General features: G+C 48.2%; 1 protein-coding gene across 6 annotated transcripts in view; it reads right to left on the bottom strand.

Moving 5' to 3' along the window:
* The window catches only part of COPRS (coordinator of PRMT5 and differentiation stimulator), a 30,263-nt gene extending 21,012 nt beyond the window's left edge, over positions 1–9,251 (bottom strand). For 4 of the 6 annotated variants that reach the window (XR_013446102.1, XR_013446101.1, XR_013446100.1 and 1 more), the window contains exons 1-4: positions 9,083–9,250; positions 6,660–6,730; positions 4,328–4,545; positions 3,648–3,884 (exon numbers count right to left, since the gene is read on the bottom strand). Coding sequence is in view for 2 of the 6 variants with exons in the window: in XM_036089975.2 (XP_035945868.1) it covers positions 3,715–3,884; positions 4,328–4,549; positions 6,664–6,730; positions 9,083–9,181 (558 nt within the window). In the remaining 4 variants the exon portion in view is untranslated. Of the gene's footprint in view, positions 1–3,450; positions 3,885–4,327; positions 4,550–6,659; positions 6,731–9,082 lie in introns of those variants that run through there. The other 2 variants (XM_036089975.2, XM_078068158.1) reach the window with 2 other exon arrangements.
* Positions 9,252–12,697: the final 3,446 nt, after the last annotated feature.

Here is a 12,697-nt window from a genome sequence, read left to right on the forward strand (position 1 = left end):
ACCTATATTCCCCCGGTTTTCCTCCTCCTTCCCTGCCACAGCCTGGCTCTGGGATCCGATCCTTTCATCTATCCTTTCGTTGCTAATGTGCCGCAAGGTCCTGTCCTTGGCCCTCTCCTTACTACAAGCCCTCACAGAACAAACTCGACTTCTGTCAATGCAACAACACCTACCAAAACCTCAAAAATCCCCACCACATTCCCACCCCTCCCTCCCTCCCTCCTCCTCTCCCTTTCTGATTCCAGACATATATACGCAATTGTCTGTTGACTAGCTAGAAAACAAAACGCCAGAAGGGAGGGAGGGTAAGATTGCTAATTTCCTATATTTGAAAGACAGGACCACAGAGCAGACCAGGGCCAAATGGGTAGATTCCAACTTAATACAAGGGAGAATTTTCTTTTTTTTTTCTTTTTTTAAAGATTTTATTTATTTATTTGACAGAGAGAGACACAGCGAGAGAAGGAACACAAGCAGAGAGAGTGGGAGAGGGAGAAGCAGGCTTCCCGCAGAGCAGGAGCCCGATGCCGGGCTCAATCCCAGGACCCTGGGATCACGACCCGAGCCGAAGGCAGAAGCTTAACGACTGAGCCACCCAGGCGCCCCAAGGGAGAATTTTCTAACAAAGAGCACTAGCCAGCAGTGGACGGGCCCCTTCTGAGGTAGTGAGCTCCCCATGACTAGAAGTGGGCAGAGAGGATTCCTACACATAGTACAAAGCCAAACTAAGCAACATCCAAGTTCACATCTCCCCATGAGATTGATACTTCTCAGCCTGGCATTCAGAGATCTGAATAGATAGAAGTTTTGTTGGTGTTTTGTTTTGTTTTCATTTTTTTGAATACCTAAAAATTACAATTCTTCGTTATAGGACACTGGTTAGAAATCATTGCAATATTTCCTTTTATTCAATTATTTTTAAAATAACCACAATTTTGTCTATCCAATAATTTATCCTACAAAGTCATCTGTCATACACACTCTAGTTTTGAGAGAACAAAATTTACTTGGTCGTTGATTGAAGGCTTTTGGACACACAGTTGGAAAACTCACTGCTTCTGGACATTTCTCTCTGTTCTATTCCTCTATGCTATTTTTAAAAATAAATAAATAGAAAAGGAATCCTAACTAAATCCTAATCTAATTTAACACAAAGACTTTTCTAAAAGTTCTTCTTTTTAAAAGTTCAAGGGGCGCCCGGGTGACTCTGCCGGTTAAGCGTCCGACTCTTGGTTTCGGCTCAGGCCATGATCTCAGGGTGAGATTGAGCCCCACGCTGGGCTTCGCACTCAGCATGGAGTCTCCTTGAGATTCTCTCTCTCTGCCTCTGCCCCTCCCTGCCGCTCACGCACACTCTAATAAACAAACAAAATCTTTTTAAAAAAATACGAAAGCAAACTGCCTGCAACTCCACCACAGAATCAGATTGTTTCCATTTGTTCGTGTTAATCCTTATCACTTGCATATGCAATTTTTTCATCTTTACAATATTATCAAAGCAGTTTTATAGTATGTATTTTCACTTACTGTATCATTAGTATTTTTCCATTTCATTACTTTTTTCCCCTTACTTCCCACCTCACCCCCTCAAGATAACCAATGTTCACAGCCTGGAGAGTTACCGTCTACATCCTCACCATGCTTGGATCACCCAATGCGGGGGGGCACCAGAACACTATTTGAATCACAATTGACTAAGCTCCCTCCTTCTCTTGTTCTCCCGACATACCCAACTTTCTACATCCTTCCTCCAGTGGACCCTATTGCCCTCCTACCCACTTTGTTGGAAACAACCAGAAGGAGGAACCGCAAAGATTAACTCCTACAAAACAAGAGTGTCCTAGATTCTCAGCTGCTCCTCGGATCACAGCAGCAGGACCTGGTGAACTTCCTTTGCTCAGCCTCTCACGCACATGGCCTTTCCGTGCCACGTTTTCTTCCCTCCCTCCAACATCCGTACATTCTCCCACCTTACGACTTGGGCCTTTATTCACTTTTATTCAGTTTCAGCTACCTCACCGCCCCAGCTTACGCATGGGCCAACACGGCCTGTCAAGAGTACAGCCTTGCATTCTGCCGTTCTGCCATCCTCCTCAAGCCCCTGACACTCCTTGGCTCAGTTTCTCAAGTTCACCTTTTCACACCAGAAATGCTCATTTTCACACCGGCCTAATCAGCTCCGGCACTGGGAGGAGGAAGAAAGACAGAGCAGTGTGGTGGTATGGTCTATGACTGTCCCTTTAGCAAGGATGGTGGAGGGGGCCATTTTTTCTTCCTAGGGTAGTTTTGGTCATGAGGCCCCTCACAGCGAAAGCCACCGCTTTGCCTCATAAGGTTCTGCCCTGCTCACACACTTTGTGGGGCCTCTGAAAAATCGTTTTAATGGTTAAATGTTAATTTAACAGCTATGGACTTCACTCGGATTTCAGATCTGAAATTGTTCTTGATTCAGCTTCAAGAGGGAGGCAGGGAGGTAAGACGCAATCCCTGAGCCAGCAAGAGACGCAAAGGCGACTTAGTCTGGTGCATCATAGACCTGCCAAGGCGCAGCCCCCAGAACCCACCTCTAGGCTTGTACTCACAAGGGGGTGAGCAGCCAAGGAAAGCCGACCTCAGAGCCACGTGTGGGGTTAGGGCACGGCTCTGCCATCTCCTGGCTCTGGGATCTTGCAGAAGTCAAAACATTTTGAGTCTTTTTTTCCTCATCTCGAAAATGACACAATTTCGGGGCGCCTGGTTGGCTCAATCAGGGGGAGCATGCAACTCTTGATCTTGGGGTTGTGAGTTCAAGCTCCACATTGGGTGTAGAGGTTTTTTTTTTTTTAAGATTTTATTTATTTATTTATTTATTTGACAGACAGAGACAGCGAGAGCAGGAACACAAGCAGGGGGAGTGGGAGAGGGAGAAGCAGGCTTCCCGCTGAGCAGGGAGCCCGATGCGGGGCTCGATCCCAGGACCCCGGGACCACGACCCGAGCCGAAGGCAGACGCCCAACAACTGAGCCACCCAGGCGCCCTGGGTGTAAAGATTATTTACAAATAAAATCTTTAAAAAATAAAATAAGGCAATTTAAAAAAATCGTTGACTTCATATAGTAATTATAAAGAGCAAATAATTAAATGGAAAATAAGTTTCAAAATCCTTTCATACCAGTTGAGGGCTATATAATTGCTGGTTTAATTTATTTGCCATTTCATGTTCCAGCTTGCTTGTTTACTAAGTAAACGGTCAATTTTTCATCGGCAGGAATAGAAATCAGCCACAAAATCACCAACATTTCTTGGATTCTAATCTCTGGCCAAAAAATTATTTTCTTTCATAGAGTAGTTTTAAGGGTCCGAGTACCTCCAATCCTTAAAATGTAAGCCAGGGACTTGAACTGAAGGAGTAAAGCTTTGCTGGTAAGTATCCAATTAAAAGGGGGGGGGGGGGGAGTAAACAAAAGCATATCAAATTTTTTCTACCTTTATTTATAAAGAACACAATTCCTCCTGACACAGACACAAACACTCACATGTCCCAAGGAGGAGCTCACTAAAAACAACAACAACAACAGAACTGGAAGACACTGGGACCTTAGTTAACACCAGTCTGTGTTCCCGACTCCGGGATCACTGGGAATGGGTCCTCAAACGTGACCTCTCACCTCAATGAAAGGAAGAGAGACCTTCATCTGGAGGGCAGGCCCACCCACCAGGCAAGAAGCTGCAGACTCAATCTTCAGCATCATCAAACTGTCCTGTTTCGAAGACCATCTTGGAATAATGGGGTATCAGCGGGGGTGGATGGTGCCAACTGGGGTCATAGATCATGTCTCCTTGCGGGGCACAGCACACCCAAGGTTTGACCTCTTGAGAAATGCAACCCTGGATGTCATCGGCATCTGCAAGCAGTTTAAAAAAAAAAAACAGATTAAAGGTAGGAGGGGAGGGGAGACAGACAGCCAAAAAGTGTCTAGGAGACAGACACTTGCAGTTCAAAAGCACACACACAGAGCCCTCCTTGGACTGCAAACGCGTGTGTTCTGAGGCACCCCCGACTGGTGCTTCTCAGGGGAGGGCCCTTAGCAGTGCAGAGGCCGCAACTGCAGAAGACAGCACTTCTCTCTGCAGCTGCTAGATTCACACAGATATTTTAAGAGTCAACTACAAAATTTGCATTTTTTTCCCAATATGAAAGAGAAGCTGTCACAGACATTTCAGCCCTGTAACAGGTATCAGGCTAAGCTCACGGATTGAGTCCATCTTCCAAACTGTCTGCCTTTGGGGTAATTTGGTAGGAGGGTCCCCGAACCTTGGCCTAGGACCCCAGAAACGCCACACCTACCATACGGATTCCCTTGATCTGCCTTCAACTCCAAGTCCCAGTCCTCGTTAAAAAGATCAGCAGCCTGCTCCTTGGGCGGACAGTCGGACACCCCTTCTGACAGCTCCCAGGTATTCAGGTCCCCATCCGAATCCTCATCATCCATAGCAAAGCCTTCCTCTTCCGAGTGGATGCCCTCACCGTGGGTAGGACTACCATTAGGGATGCTCTGTGCTCCACTGGCTAAGAAATCAACAGAAGGAAGAAGGTCTTAAAACCACCAGCAATGACACAGGGCCTACTCGTGTGCTTGGAAAATGTCTGGCAGACTCCTGAGACAGCAAAACAAGGGTACAGAGTTCCTTAGCCACCTGAGCACTTAAAAAAAAGAAAAAAATGTTCTTCTGTTTACCTTTTTCGAAGAAGGGTTGATTTTTTTTTTTTTTCAGTAAAACGTTTTGCCTTAAACGAGGTCTTGTAATTTACACAGGGAATCAAGCAAATCAAGCACAGTTTATATGTTTAGGTAGTTTACAGGTTAATTGAGGCAAAGGGCATTTGGAAAATGACAAGCTTTCACAATACAAACTTGAATTGAATTTGTACTCTTCTATTTCTCTCTTCATCCTCAAGGAGCACAGGACAAGGGGACGGCGGGAGGAAAGCAGGCAGAAGAGCGGAACCCATCCAGTGACAACAAACAGCCACCACGTCTCCTCTTCCCTGTACCGGGGAGGGCTGGACAGTGTATTTTCAAAAGGTCTCAAAATAATGGAAGAAAGTCTGGGGGAGGATAATGGACCTCCCAGCATACCATGCTATGGGGAAGCCAGGTCAGAGCTGGGAAAAGAATCAGCCTGAACACAGCCGTGCTACTAACACTGTATAATAATGGCAGCTACAAGCAAAAAAGCAGTAGTTCAGGGCATGGGTTCTGGAGCCGGACTACCCCGGTCCAAATACCAGTTGTGCCGATTAGTCATTGTGTGACTGAGCGGAAATGGACTCGGCCACGCCCTCGAGAACTTAAACATAGAACTAGCACGCAGCCCAGCACTTCCCCTCCTAAATGGACATCCCAAAGAATCGAAAACAGGTATTTAAACAAGACTGGTACAATAATGTCCGTGACAGCACTGTTCGCGATCACTAGAAGGTGGAAACAAGTCAAATAAATGCCCATCCACGGGATGAATAAGCAAGCTAGAGGTAGTATATCCAGATGACGGGAGGATTCGGCCATAAAGAGGAACGTACTGATTCACGCTACACGAATGAATCTTGGAATTATTATGCTGAGTGAAAGAAGCCAGACATAAAAGGCCACATGGCATATCATTCCACTGGCACGGGAAATCCATACAGAAGGCTGATCAGTGGTCGCCAGGGACTCGGGGAAGGGGGTGTGGCTACTTATCGGGTACAGGGTTTCCTTGTGGGGTGCTGAAAGTGTTTGGGAACTAAATAGCCATGGTGGTTACACAGCATTGTGACTAAATGCCACTGAACTGTATGCTTTAAAACTGTTAAATGGTACATTCTGTATGTGTTTGACCACATTTTTTTTTTAATTTTTACTCTGTGCCTCAGTTTTCTCATCTGTAAATATGAAAATAGGATTGTTGTGAGAGCTGTTTTAAAAAGGGGGGAACAGGAAAAGAAACACTTGGAACTGTACCTGGCCCTTACTCAGCAAGTGTCAGCTGTTATGACCGGACCTACATGTCCGTGTGGGCACAGTGCTTCTTCTGGACCAGGGCTATCCAACCGGAGTTTCTGTGATGATGGTAATATTCTCTCATCTGTGCTCCAACAGGCTAGCTAGCAGGAACCACGTGTGACTGCTGAGCCCTTGAAATGTGGCTAATGTGAATAGGGAACTGAGGTTTTCATTGTATTTAATTATAATTCGCTTAGATTTAAAGAGCACCAGTAGCTGGTGGTTATTACAGCTCGAGATCCTCCCACCCAATCCTCAGAACCATCCTCTGAGGTAAGCATTATTATCCCTATTTTAAAGAGGAAGAAAGGATAAGTGACTTATCTAAGGCCTCAAAACTGGAGCCCAGGACTCTGAGCCAGAGCTGAAAGTGAAAACAATGTTGCCTGGCTCCAAAGCCCCATACTCTTGCTGCTGCCCTAAGCTGCCTTTCTCAGCAGAAGGGGAGGGTTTTCTGGACGAAAGGTCAGGACTTCCCTAAAGGAAGCTCCAGCCACGCTACCACACGAGGGCACTGTGGAAGCACCAGGCAGAAAACGCAACTCAGCAGCAAAGAGAACTGGCTGGAAAGGGGTCAACAAGACGCAGAGACAGTCCCTCCCCACATCCACCCCCATCTTCTCCACTGTTTACTTGCCTAGCCGATCCATGGCCTTCTCGGTCTCTCTCTCCTGCCCGGAGTGGTCAGCGGGAGCAAAGCTGGCCTGCAGGAAGAAGAGAAGGTTACCCAGGACCCGGTATTAAGCTACCATCTCGCACCCTCACCTTTGTGAGGGTGGGGCTGGGGCTCTGTAACCCCCACTTCTGCTTTGCCCTAGGAGACGCGGCAAGGCCCGAGGGAGAAGGGCCTCGCTCCTTCCTATTCCTGCAGACGCCACCCTGGCGACACTTCACCCCGGGTGACACTTCGCCCCCGGCAGCGGCAGCAACAGCGCCCTCCTACAGCGGCCGCTGGATCCAGTTCACAGTTGGCCAGCACTGGCGGAGCCAACCTCCTCCCTGGGCCCTCCCGTTGGGGGTCTGAGTCCCAGGCCCTCAGCCCCCTCCTCCAAGCTCGGAGACCCCAGCAGTGGCTGTGGGCAGCACCTCCTCCTCAGAAGTTGGAATTTCAGCTCTGCAAAGCCTCCCCTCTGAGCCTGTAAATTTTAATCATTCCCACCTCATTCCTACGTTCCCTCAGCCCTAGGGTTGGTAGCTGTTTCCTGCAGGTGCTACTGCCATGTTCATTTTTACCTTTTCAGCGACTTCACGTTCTAGCAAATTCTGTCTCCTGATACAAGGGGGCAACAGAGCTGTAGTTCCTAAGTGATGCTGAAGAGAAAGAAGTCTTCCCCTACTGCCAACTATATGCTTTTCTGCTCCCATCACTCAAAAGTTCCTGAAATCCTACCACCTCCAAGACTGCTTTGTAAATGGAACAAGAAATGTTCACAGCCTGCATAAGAAAGACATGGTTTCCATCCCAGCTCTGCCATTCATTCAGAGTGTGACCCTGATAGAACACTTCAACCCCCATGCCTGGGATTCCTTCTCCAGAAACTGGAGATGACTGTTCTGACCTTGCAGGGGGCTTATGACAAGGTAACACTTATGAAAACACCTGGCACGTAGCAGGAATGTAGTATTTGTTGAATTTAAATCCGCCTTCTTAGCTCCTACACCTGAAGTGCACTTGGCACCTGCCCCAATTAGCTCATGACCTAGTCATCCCTAGATTTAATGAATAAATTCCACCTCTTGTAGTCAGTGACAACCCTTGGTCAGCGCTACAGGTCAGCTGGTGGCACCTCTCCCGTGGACCACTGCCATAGCTCCCTGCCCTCCCACTCACCCACCCTGCCCAGCCTTAACAGCCTCACTCTGCTCAAAAACCTTCAACAGCCCTCCACATGGGAACATAAAATTGGCCATGGCATTCACACCAACCCATGAGGGCCCCTCAACCTGCTGAGCACAGTTCTCTCCCCTGGCCCTGAGGCTCTGCCCCCCCAGCTCCCAGCCATCTGCCCTGTCCTTCCTCACCTCCACACCTCTGCAGGCACTACCACCCTGTCACCTTGGAGAGGAAGCACACATCCCTTCCTGCTACGTCCTGGCAGAATCAGTCTCACCCTGTCTGCACTCCAAAGTAATTTTTTTTTTAAAGATTTTATTTGACAGAGAGAGACACAGTGAGAGAGGGAACGCAAGCAGGGGGGGTGGGAGAGGGAGAAGCAGGCTTCCTGCCGAGCAGGGAGCCCGATGTGGGGCTCGATCCCAGGACCCTGGGATCATGACCTGAGCCGAAGGCAGACGCTTAACGACTGAGCCACCCAGGCGCCCCCCTAAGTAATTTTTTTTATAAGTCTATCACTGCATTTTTCCTATCTTACTCGGGTTTAGTACCATCTTTGATGCTTAAACAAGCATTCCATTCCTCCCTCCCATTAACAGCCGTGTCTACCGTGGCAGGCACGACGCGAGGCGCCAGGTTAACAGCACTCAACAGAGGGTTCCTACCCTCACGGAGCTCACCACCCAGCAGAACTGACTGGCTGTAAACAAGGACAGGTGACGACTGTAATAACGGTCTTTGAAAAACCAGGAGCTGTCTGGCGCGCAAATGAAAACAAGTTTCTGGAAACCCTGCGTCAAACCGGGCCTTTGGTTTCAGTAAACAGAAAAGGAGAGAGCGCATCAGACATCATGCGGTGCTCAGGGTGAGCCGTGCATCCCCACCCCTGGTCACAGGTCCTTCGGGGACAGCGCGCTTCTCGCCGCCTTCACCTGGCCCCGGCCCAGGCCCCCGGCAGCGGCCCCCAGCTCTCGGTCGTCAGCATCACCTCCCATTCAGCAAGTACGCAGAGGCGCCCCCGAGACGGCCAGCCCGCCCCCCCGCCTCCGCTCGTCCCCCCCAGCCCCCACGCCCTCGGCCGCCGCGGCCCGGCAGTTTCCAGCGCGAGCGCGCGCCCAAACGGCGCTCCCGCGGCCCCGCGGCCCCCAACCCCGCCCCGCCGGGCCCGGCCCGCGAGCCCCGCAACTTCCCGCCCCGGGCCGCTCCTGGCGGCCGCGCTCACCCCCGGGCTGGGGGGCGCCTCCCGCGCGCTCGGCAGCGGCGGACCCCGAGGCGGCTCGGCGGCCCCCAGCGCCCGGACTCCTGCGGCCTGACGGTCCATGCCTGGCGGCCCGCGGATCGGAGTCCTGGACGCTGCTCGGCCACGTGACGCGCCCGCCTGGCTGCCAGCCGGAGGATACGCCGCGGAGGGGCCAATCAGCCGGGGGCGCTCCCGGCCGAGGGGGGCGGGACACGGGTCACGAGGAAGCCAGGGGCGGGGCTGCGCGGGGCGGGAGGGGCGGGGCGCGTGCGCGTGGCAGCCGAAGCCCCCCTACCTACGGGTCCCGGGATCGGATTTTTGGCGCTCCTGCGGGTGCCCATCCCACGGCTGACGACTAGCTGGGTCTGCAGTGCCAACCGTTACCCCTGCCCCACCACGCTGGATGTGCTTCGGCCCCCAAACCTCGAATTCCTGCTAGGATATTCAATTACCCGAGTCTCCCTGATAGTCTACAAAGCTCAGCTCTCAAAAGTTTGAATGCAATTGAGTTCCAACCACATTTCACTCTCTCGTCACAGGTGTTTGCAGAACTCAGGCTGGAATGGGACTATAACCCCCCCACAAATGGATGTGCCCAGGGATTCTCCACCCTAAGTTAATAAGTTCTTATAAAGTTGATTAGAAACCAGGATAGATGATGAAAACGACGTGCAGACACCCATATGACAGTCACAGTAACCCTAAACATTCTCTGCTGTCACAGTAGTCTGGCCTGGACTCCTATTTTTTAATGCTCAAAGTCTGGCCCTCTATAGCCTGAGGGCAGGAGCAGACGGGCATGGCCTGAGTTGGGGATAAACCCAACTCTAAAGTCACCCTTCCTTGCCTTTCCCCAGGCTGCCTAAACTTTTTTTTTTTTTTAAAGATTTTATTTATTTATTTGACAGAGACAGTGAGAGAGGGAACACAAGCAGGGGGAGTGGGAGAAGGAGAAGCAGGCTTCCCGCCGAGCAGGGAGCCCCATGCGGGGCTGGATCCCAGGATCCCGAAGGCAGACGCTTAACCGACTGAGCCACCCAGGCGCCCCTGCCTAAACTCTTCTTAAGAAACCTGCTCAGGGTGTGATGATCATTTTAACAATGAAGTAGCAGAAAACCTAGAAACTGGGATTCCTGCTCACGAGGCCACCTTATGACAATCTTTTGGGACATTAGAGAGCTTATTCCTTCATCTCCCTCAACGAATGTGAACCATCAAAGACATTTGAAAAAAATTAGTGTAAGGGGGGGAAGGGCAAAACAGGTGGAGTGGGAGACACAGGCTTCCAGTCATGGAATGAGTAAGTCACGGGGATAAAAGGTACAGTATAGGAAATATAGTCAATGATATTACAGTGCACTTGTATGGTGACAGATGGGAGCTACACTTGTGGGGAGCTCAGCATAACATACGGAGTTGTTGAATCGGCTATGTTGTACACCTGAAACTGATGTTCACATTGCGTCAACTATACTCAAATCTAAAATTTTAAATAAAAATTTTTCCTACTATAAAAAAATTTAGCCTAAGAGTTGATACACAGTACCTTTTCTTTCCTCTATGTAGACTTTCCTGCAGAGAAAAGAATGTGACCAATTAATGTGTGCTCTGTTCTGACCCATGAGTCAGGTTTCCCCAAATCTAACTGGACTGAGGTCAACACTCTCCACTAGAACCTTTAATGGTGGAAATAAAAGCTCTATTAATTGTAGTGTCCAGTATGATAAACATGTGGCTGTTGAGAACTTGAAATGTGGTCAGTGTAAATGAGAAAATATTTAGTTTCAATAGATTTAAATTGCCAACATGGCTAGAAGCTACCATATCTAACAGTGAAGCTCTGGGTGCACTAGCTAGATGTATCTTCACAACCTGCAACAGTGAGCCCCAGATATAGGGTTGTGATGACCCCAGGGTGACCCACCTTCATAGCCTTGCTTTAAGGAGCCAACCACCAGGGGGCACCTGAGTGGCTCAGTCAGCTAAGTGCCAGACCCTGATTTCCACTCAGGTCATGATGGAGCTCCACAATGGGCTCTGCGCTCAGCAGGGAATCTGCTTGAAATCCGCCTCCCCCCACCCCTCCCTCCACACGTTCTCTCTCTCTCTCCCTAATAAATAAATCTTAAAAAAAAAAAAAAAAGAGCCAACCACCACCCTCTTTGCTCTCATCTCTTAAAAGCAACATGACATGTATCTTCTTCCTAAAACAAAAATGCCATTAAGGATTTAGAATGCTAAACTTCCTTAATGGAAATGTGAGAGAGGAAATTTTAAAACAAGTGGCAAGCAAACATTTAGAGTACAAAAGCTCAAAGTAAAAATGTCCTAAAACAGATTCTAATATCATAGGAACTTAATATGTAATAAAAGTAGTACCACAGGGACGCCTGGGTGGTGCAGTCAGTTAAGCATCTAACTCAACTGCAGCTTGACTTTGGCTCAGGTCATGATCTCAGGGTCATGAGACTGAGCCTCGCGTTGGGCTCCCCACTCAGCAGGGAGTCTGCTTGAGATCCTCTCTCCCTCTCCCTCTAAAAATAAATCTTTTAGGGGGGGGCGCCTGGATGGCTCAGTCGGTCGAGCATCTGCCTTCGCTCAGGTCATGATCCCAGGGTCCTAGCATCAAGGCCCCCACCGGGGTCCCCATTCAGCAGGTAGTCTGCTTCTCCCTCCCTCCCTTTGCTCCTCTCCCTGCTCGTGTGCGCTCTCTCTCAAATAAGTAAAATCTTAAAACAAAAAAAAGTACCACAAATCAATAGAAAAATGACTGGCCACAAACCACATTGTAGAAAATTTACTTAACTCCTTGGGGAAAAAAAAGAGTTCTCTTCAGCAAGAGGAAGGGTTTTCAACAATAGAAGTCATACACACGCCAAAATATCCTCTGGGAATCAAAAACCACCACATACACATACACATACACACACACACACACACACACACACACACACAAACAACAAAAAGCTAGGGGCAAATTATTTGCAATAAAGGAGAGACAAACTAAAAATTAATATTTAAAAAATTCTTTCAAATTAGTAAGAAAAAAGTTTAGAAAACAGTCAACATTAAAAAACAAGAGAACCAGGAAAAGCACATTAACTTCATTAATATAAAAACTGCACATTAGAACAATGACATATCACTTTTCACCTATTCAAATGGTAAAAATTTAAAACATAATACCCACTACAGGTAAAGGTACTGACATTCTCCTACACTGCTTCAAAGTATTCTCATACACTGCAGATTGGCAATACATGTCAATATTCTTCAAAATAGTTATATCCTTTAATTCAGTAATTCTACCATCAAATGTCAATCTCCTAAATAAATAATCAGGGATGTGACAAAGATTTATGAGAATCTTCATCAACAGCATTTATAAGAAAAAAATTAGAAATGACAAGGTCCAACCACAAGAGATTAGCAAAGTAAGTCATGGCTCATCTATACAATAGAATGTTAAAAATTCATTAAATGTTTTTAACGCTATTTAATGACATGGAAAAATAACACAAGTGTAACAATATTAAGTCAAACTAAACTGAATGCTTCTCCCAGTGACATCAATGTTCAGTTAAAGGATGTAAAATT

The sequence above is a fragment of the Halichoerus grypus genome, chromosome 2 (assembly GCF_964656455.1).
Source record: "Halichoerus grypus chromosome 2, mHalGry1.hap1.1, whole genome shotgun sequence".
Classification (NCBI taxonomy): Eukaryota; Metazoa; Chordata; class Mammalia; order Carnivora; family Phocidae; genus Halichoerus; species Halichoerus grypus.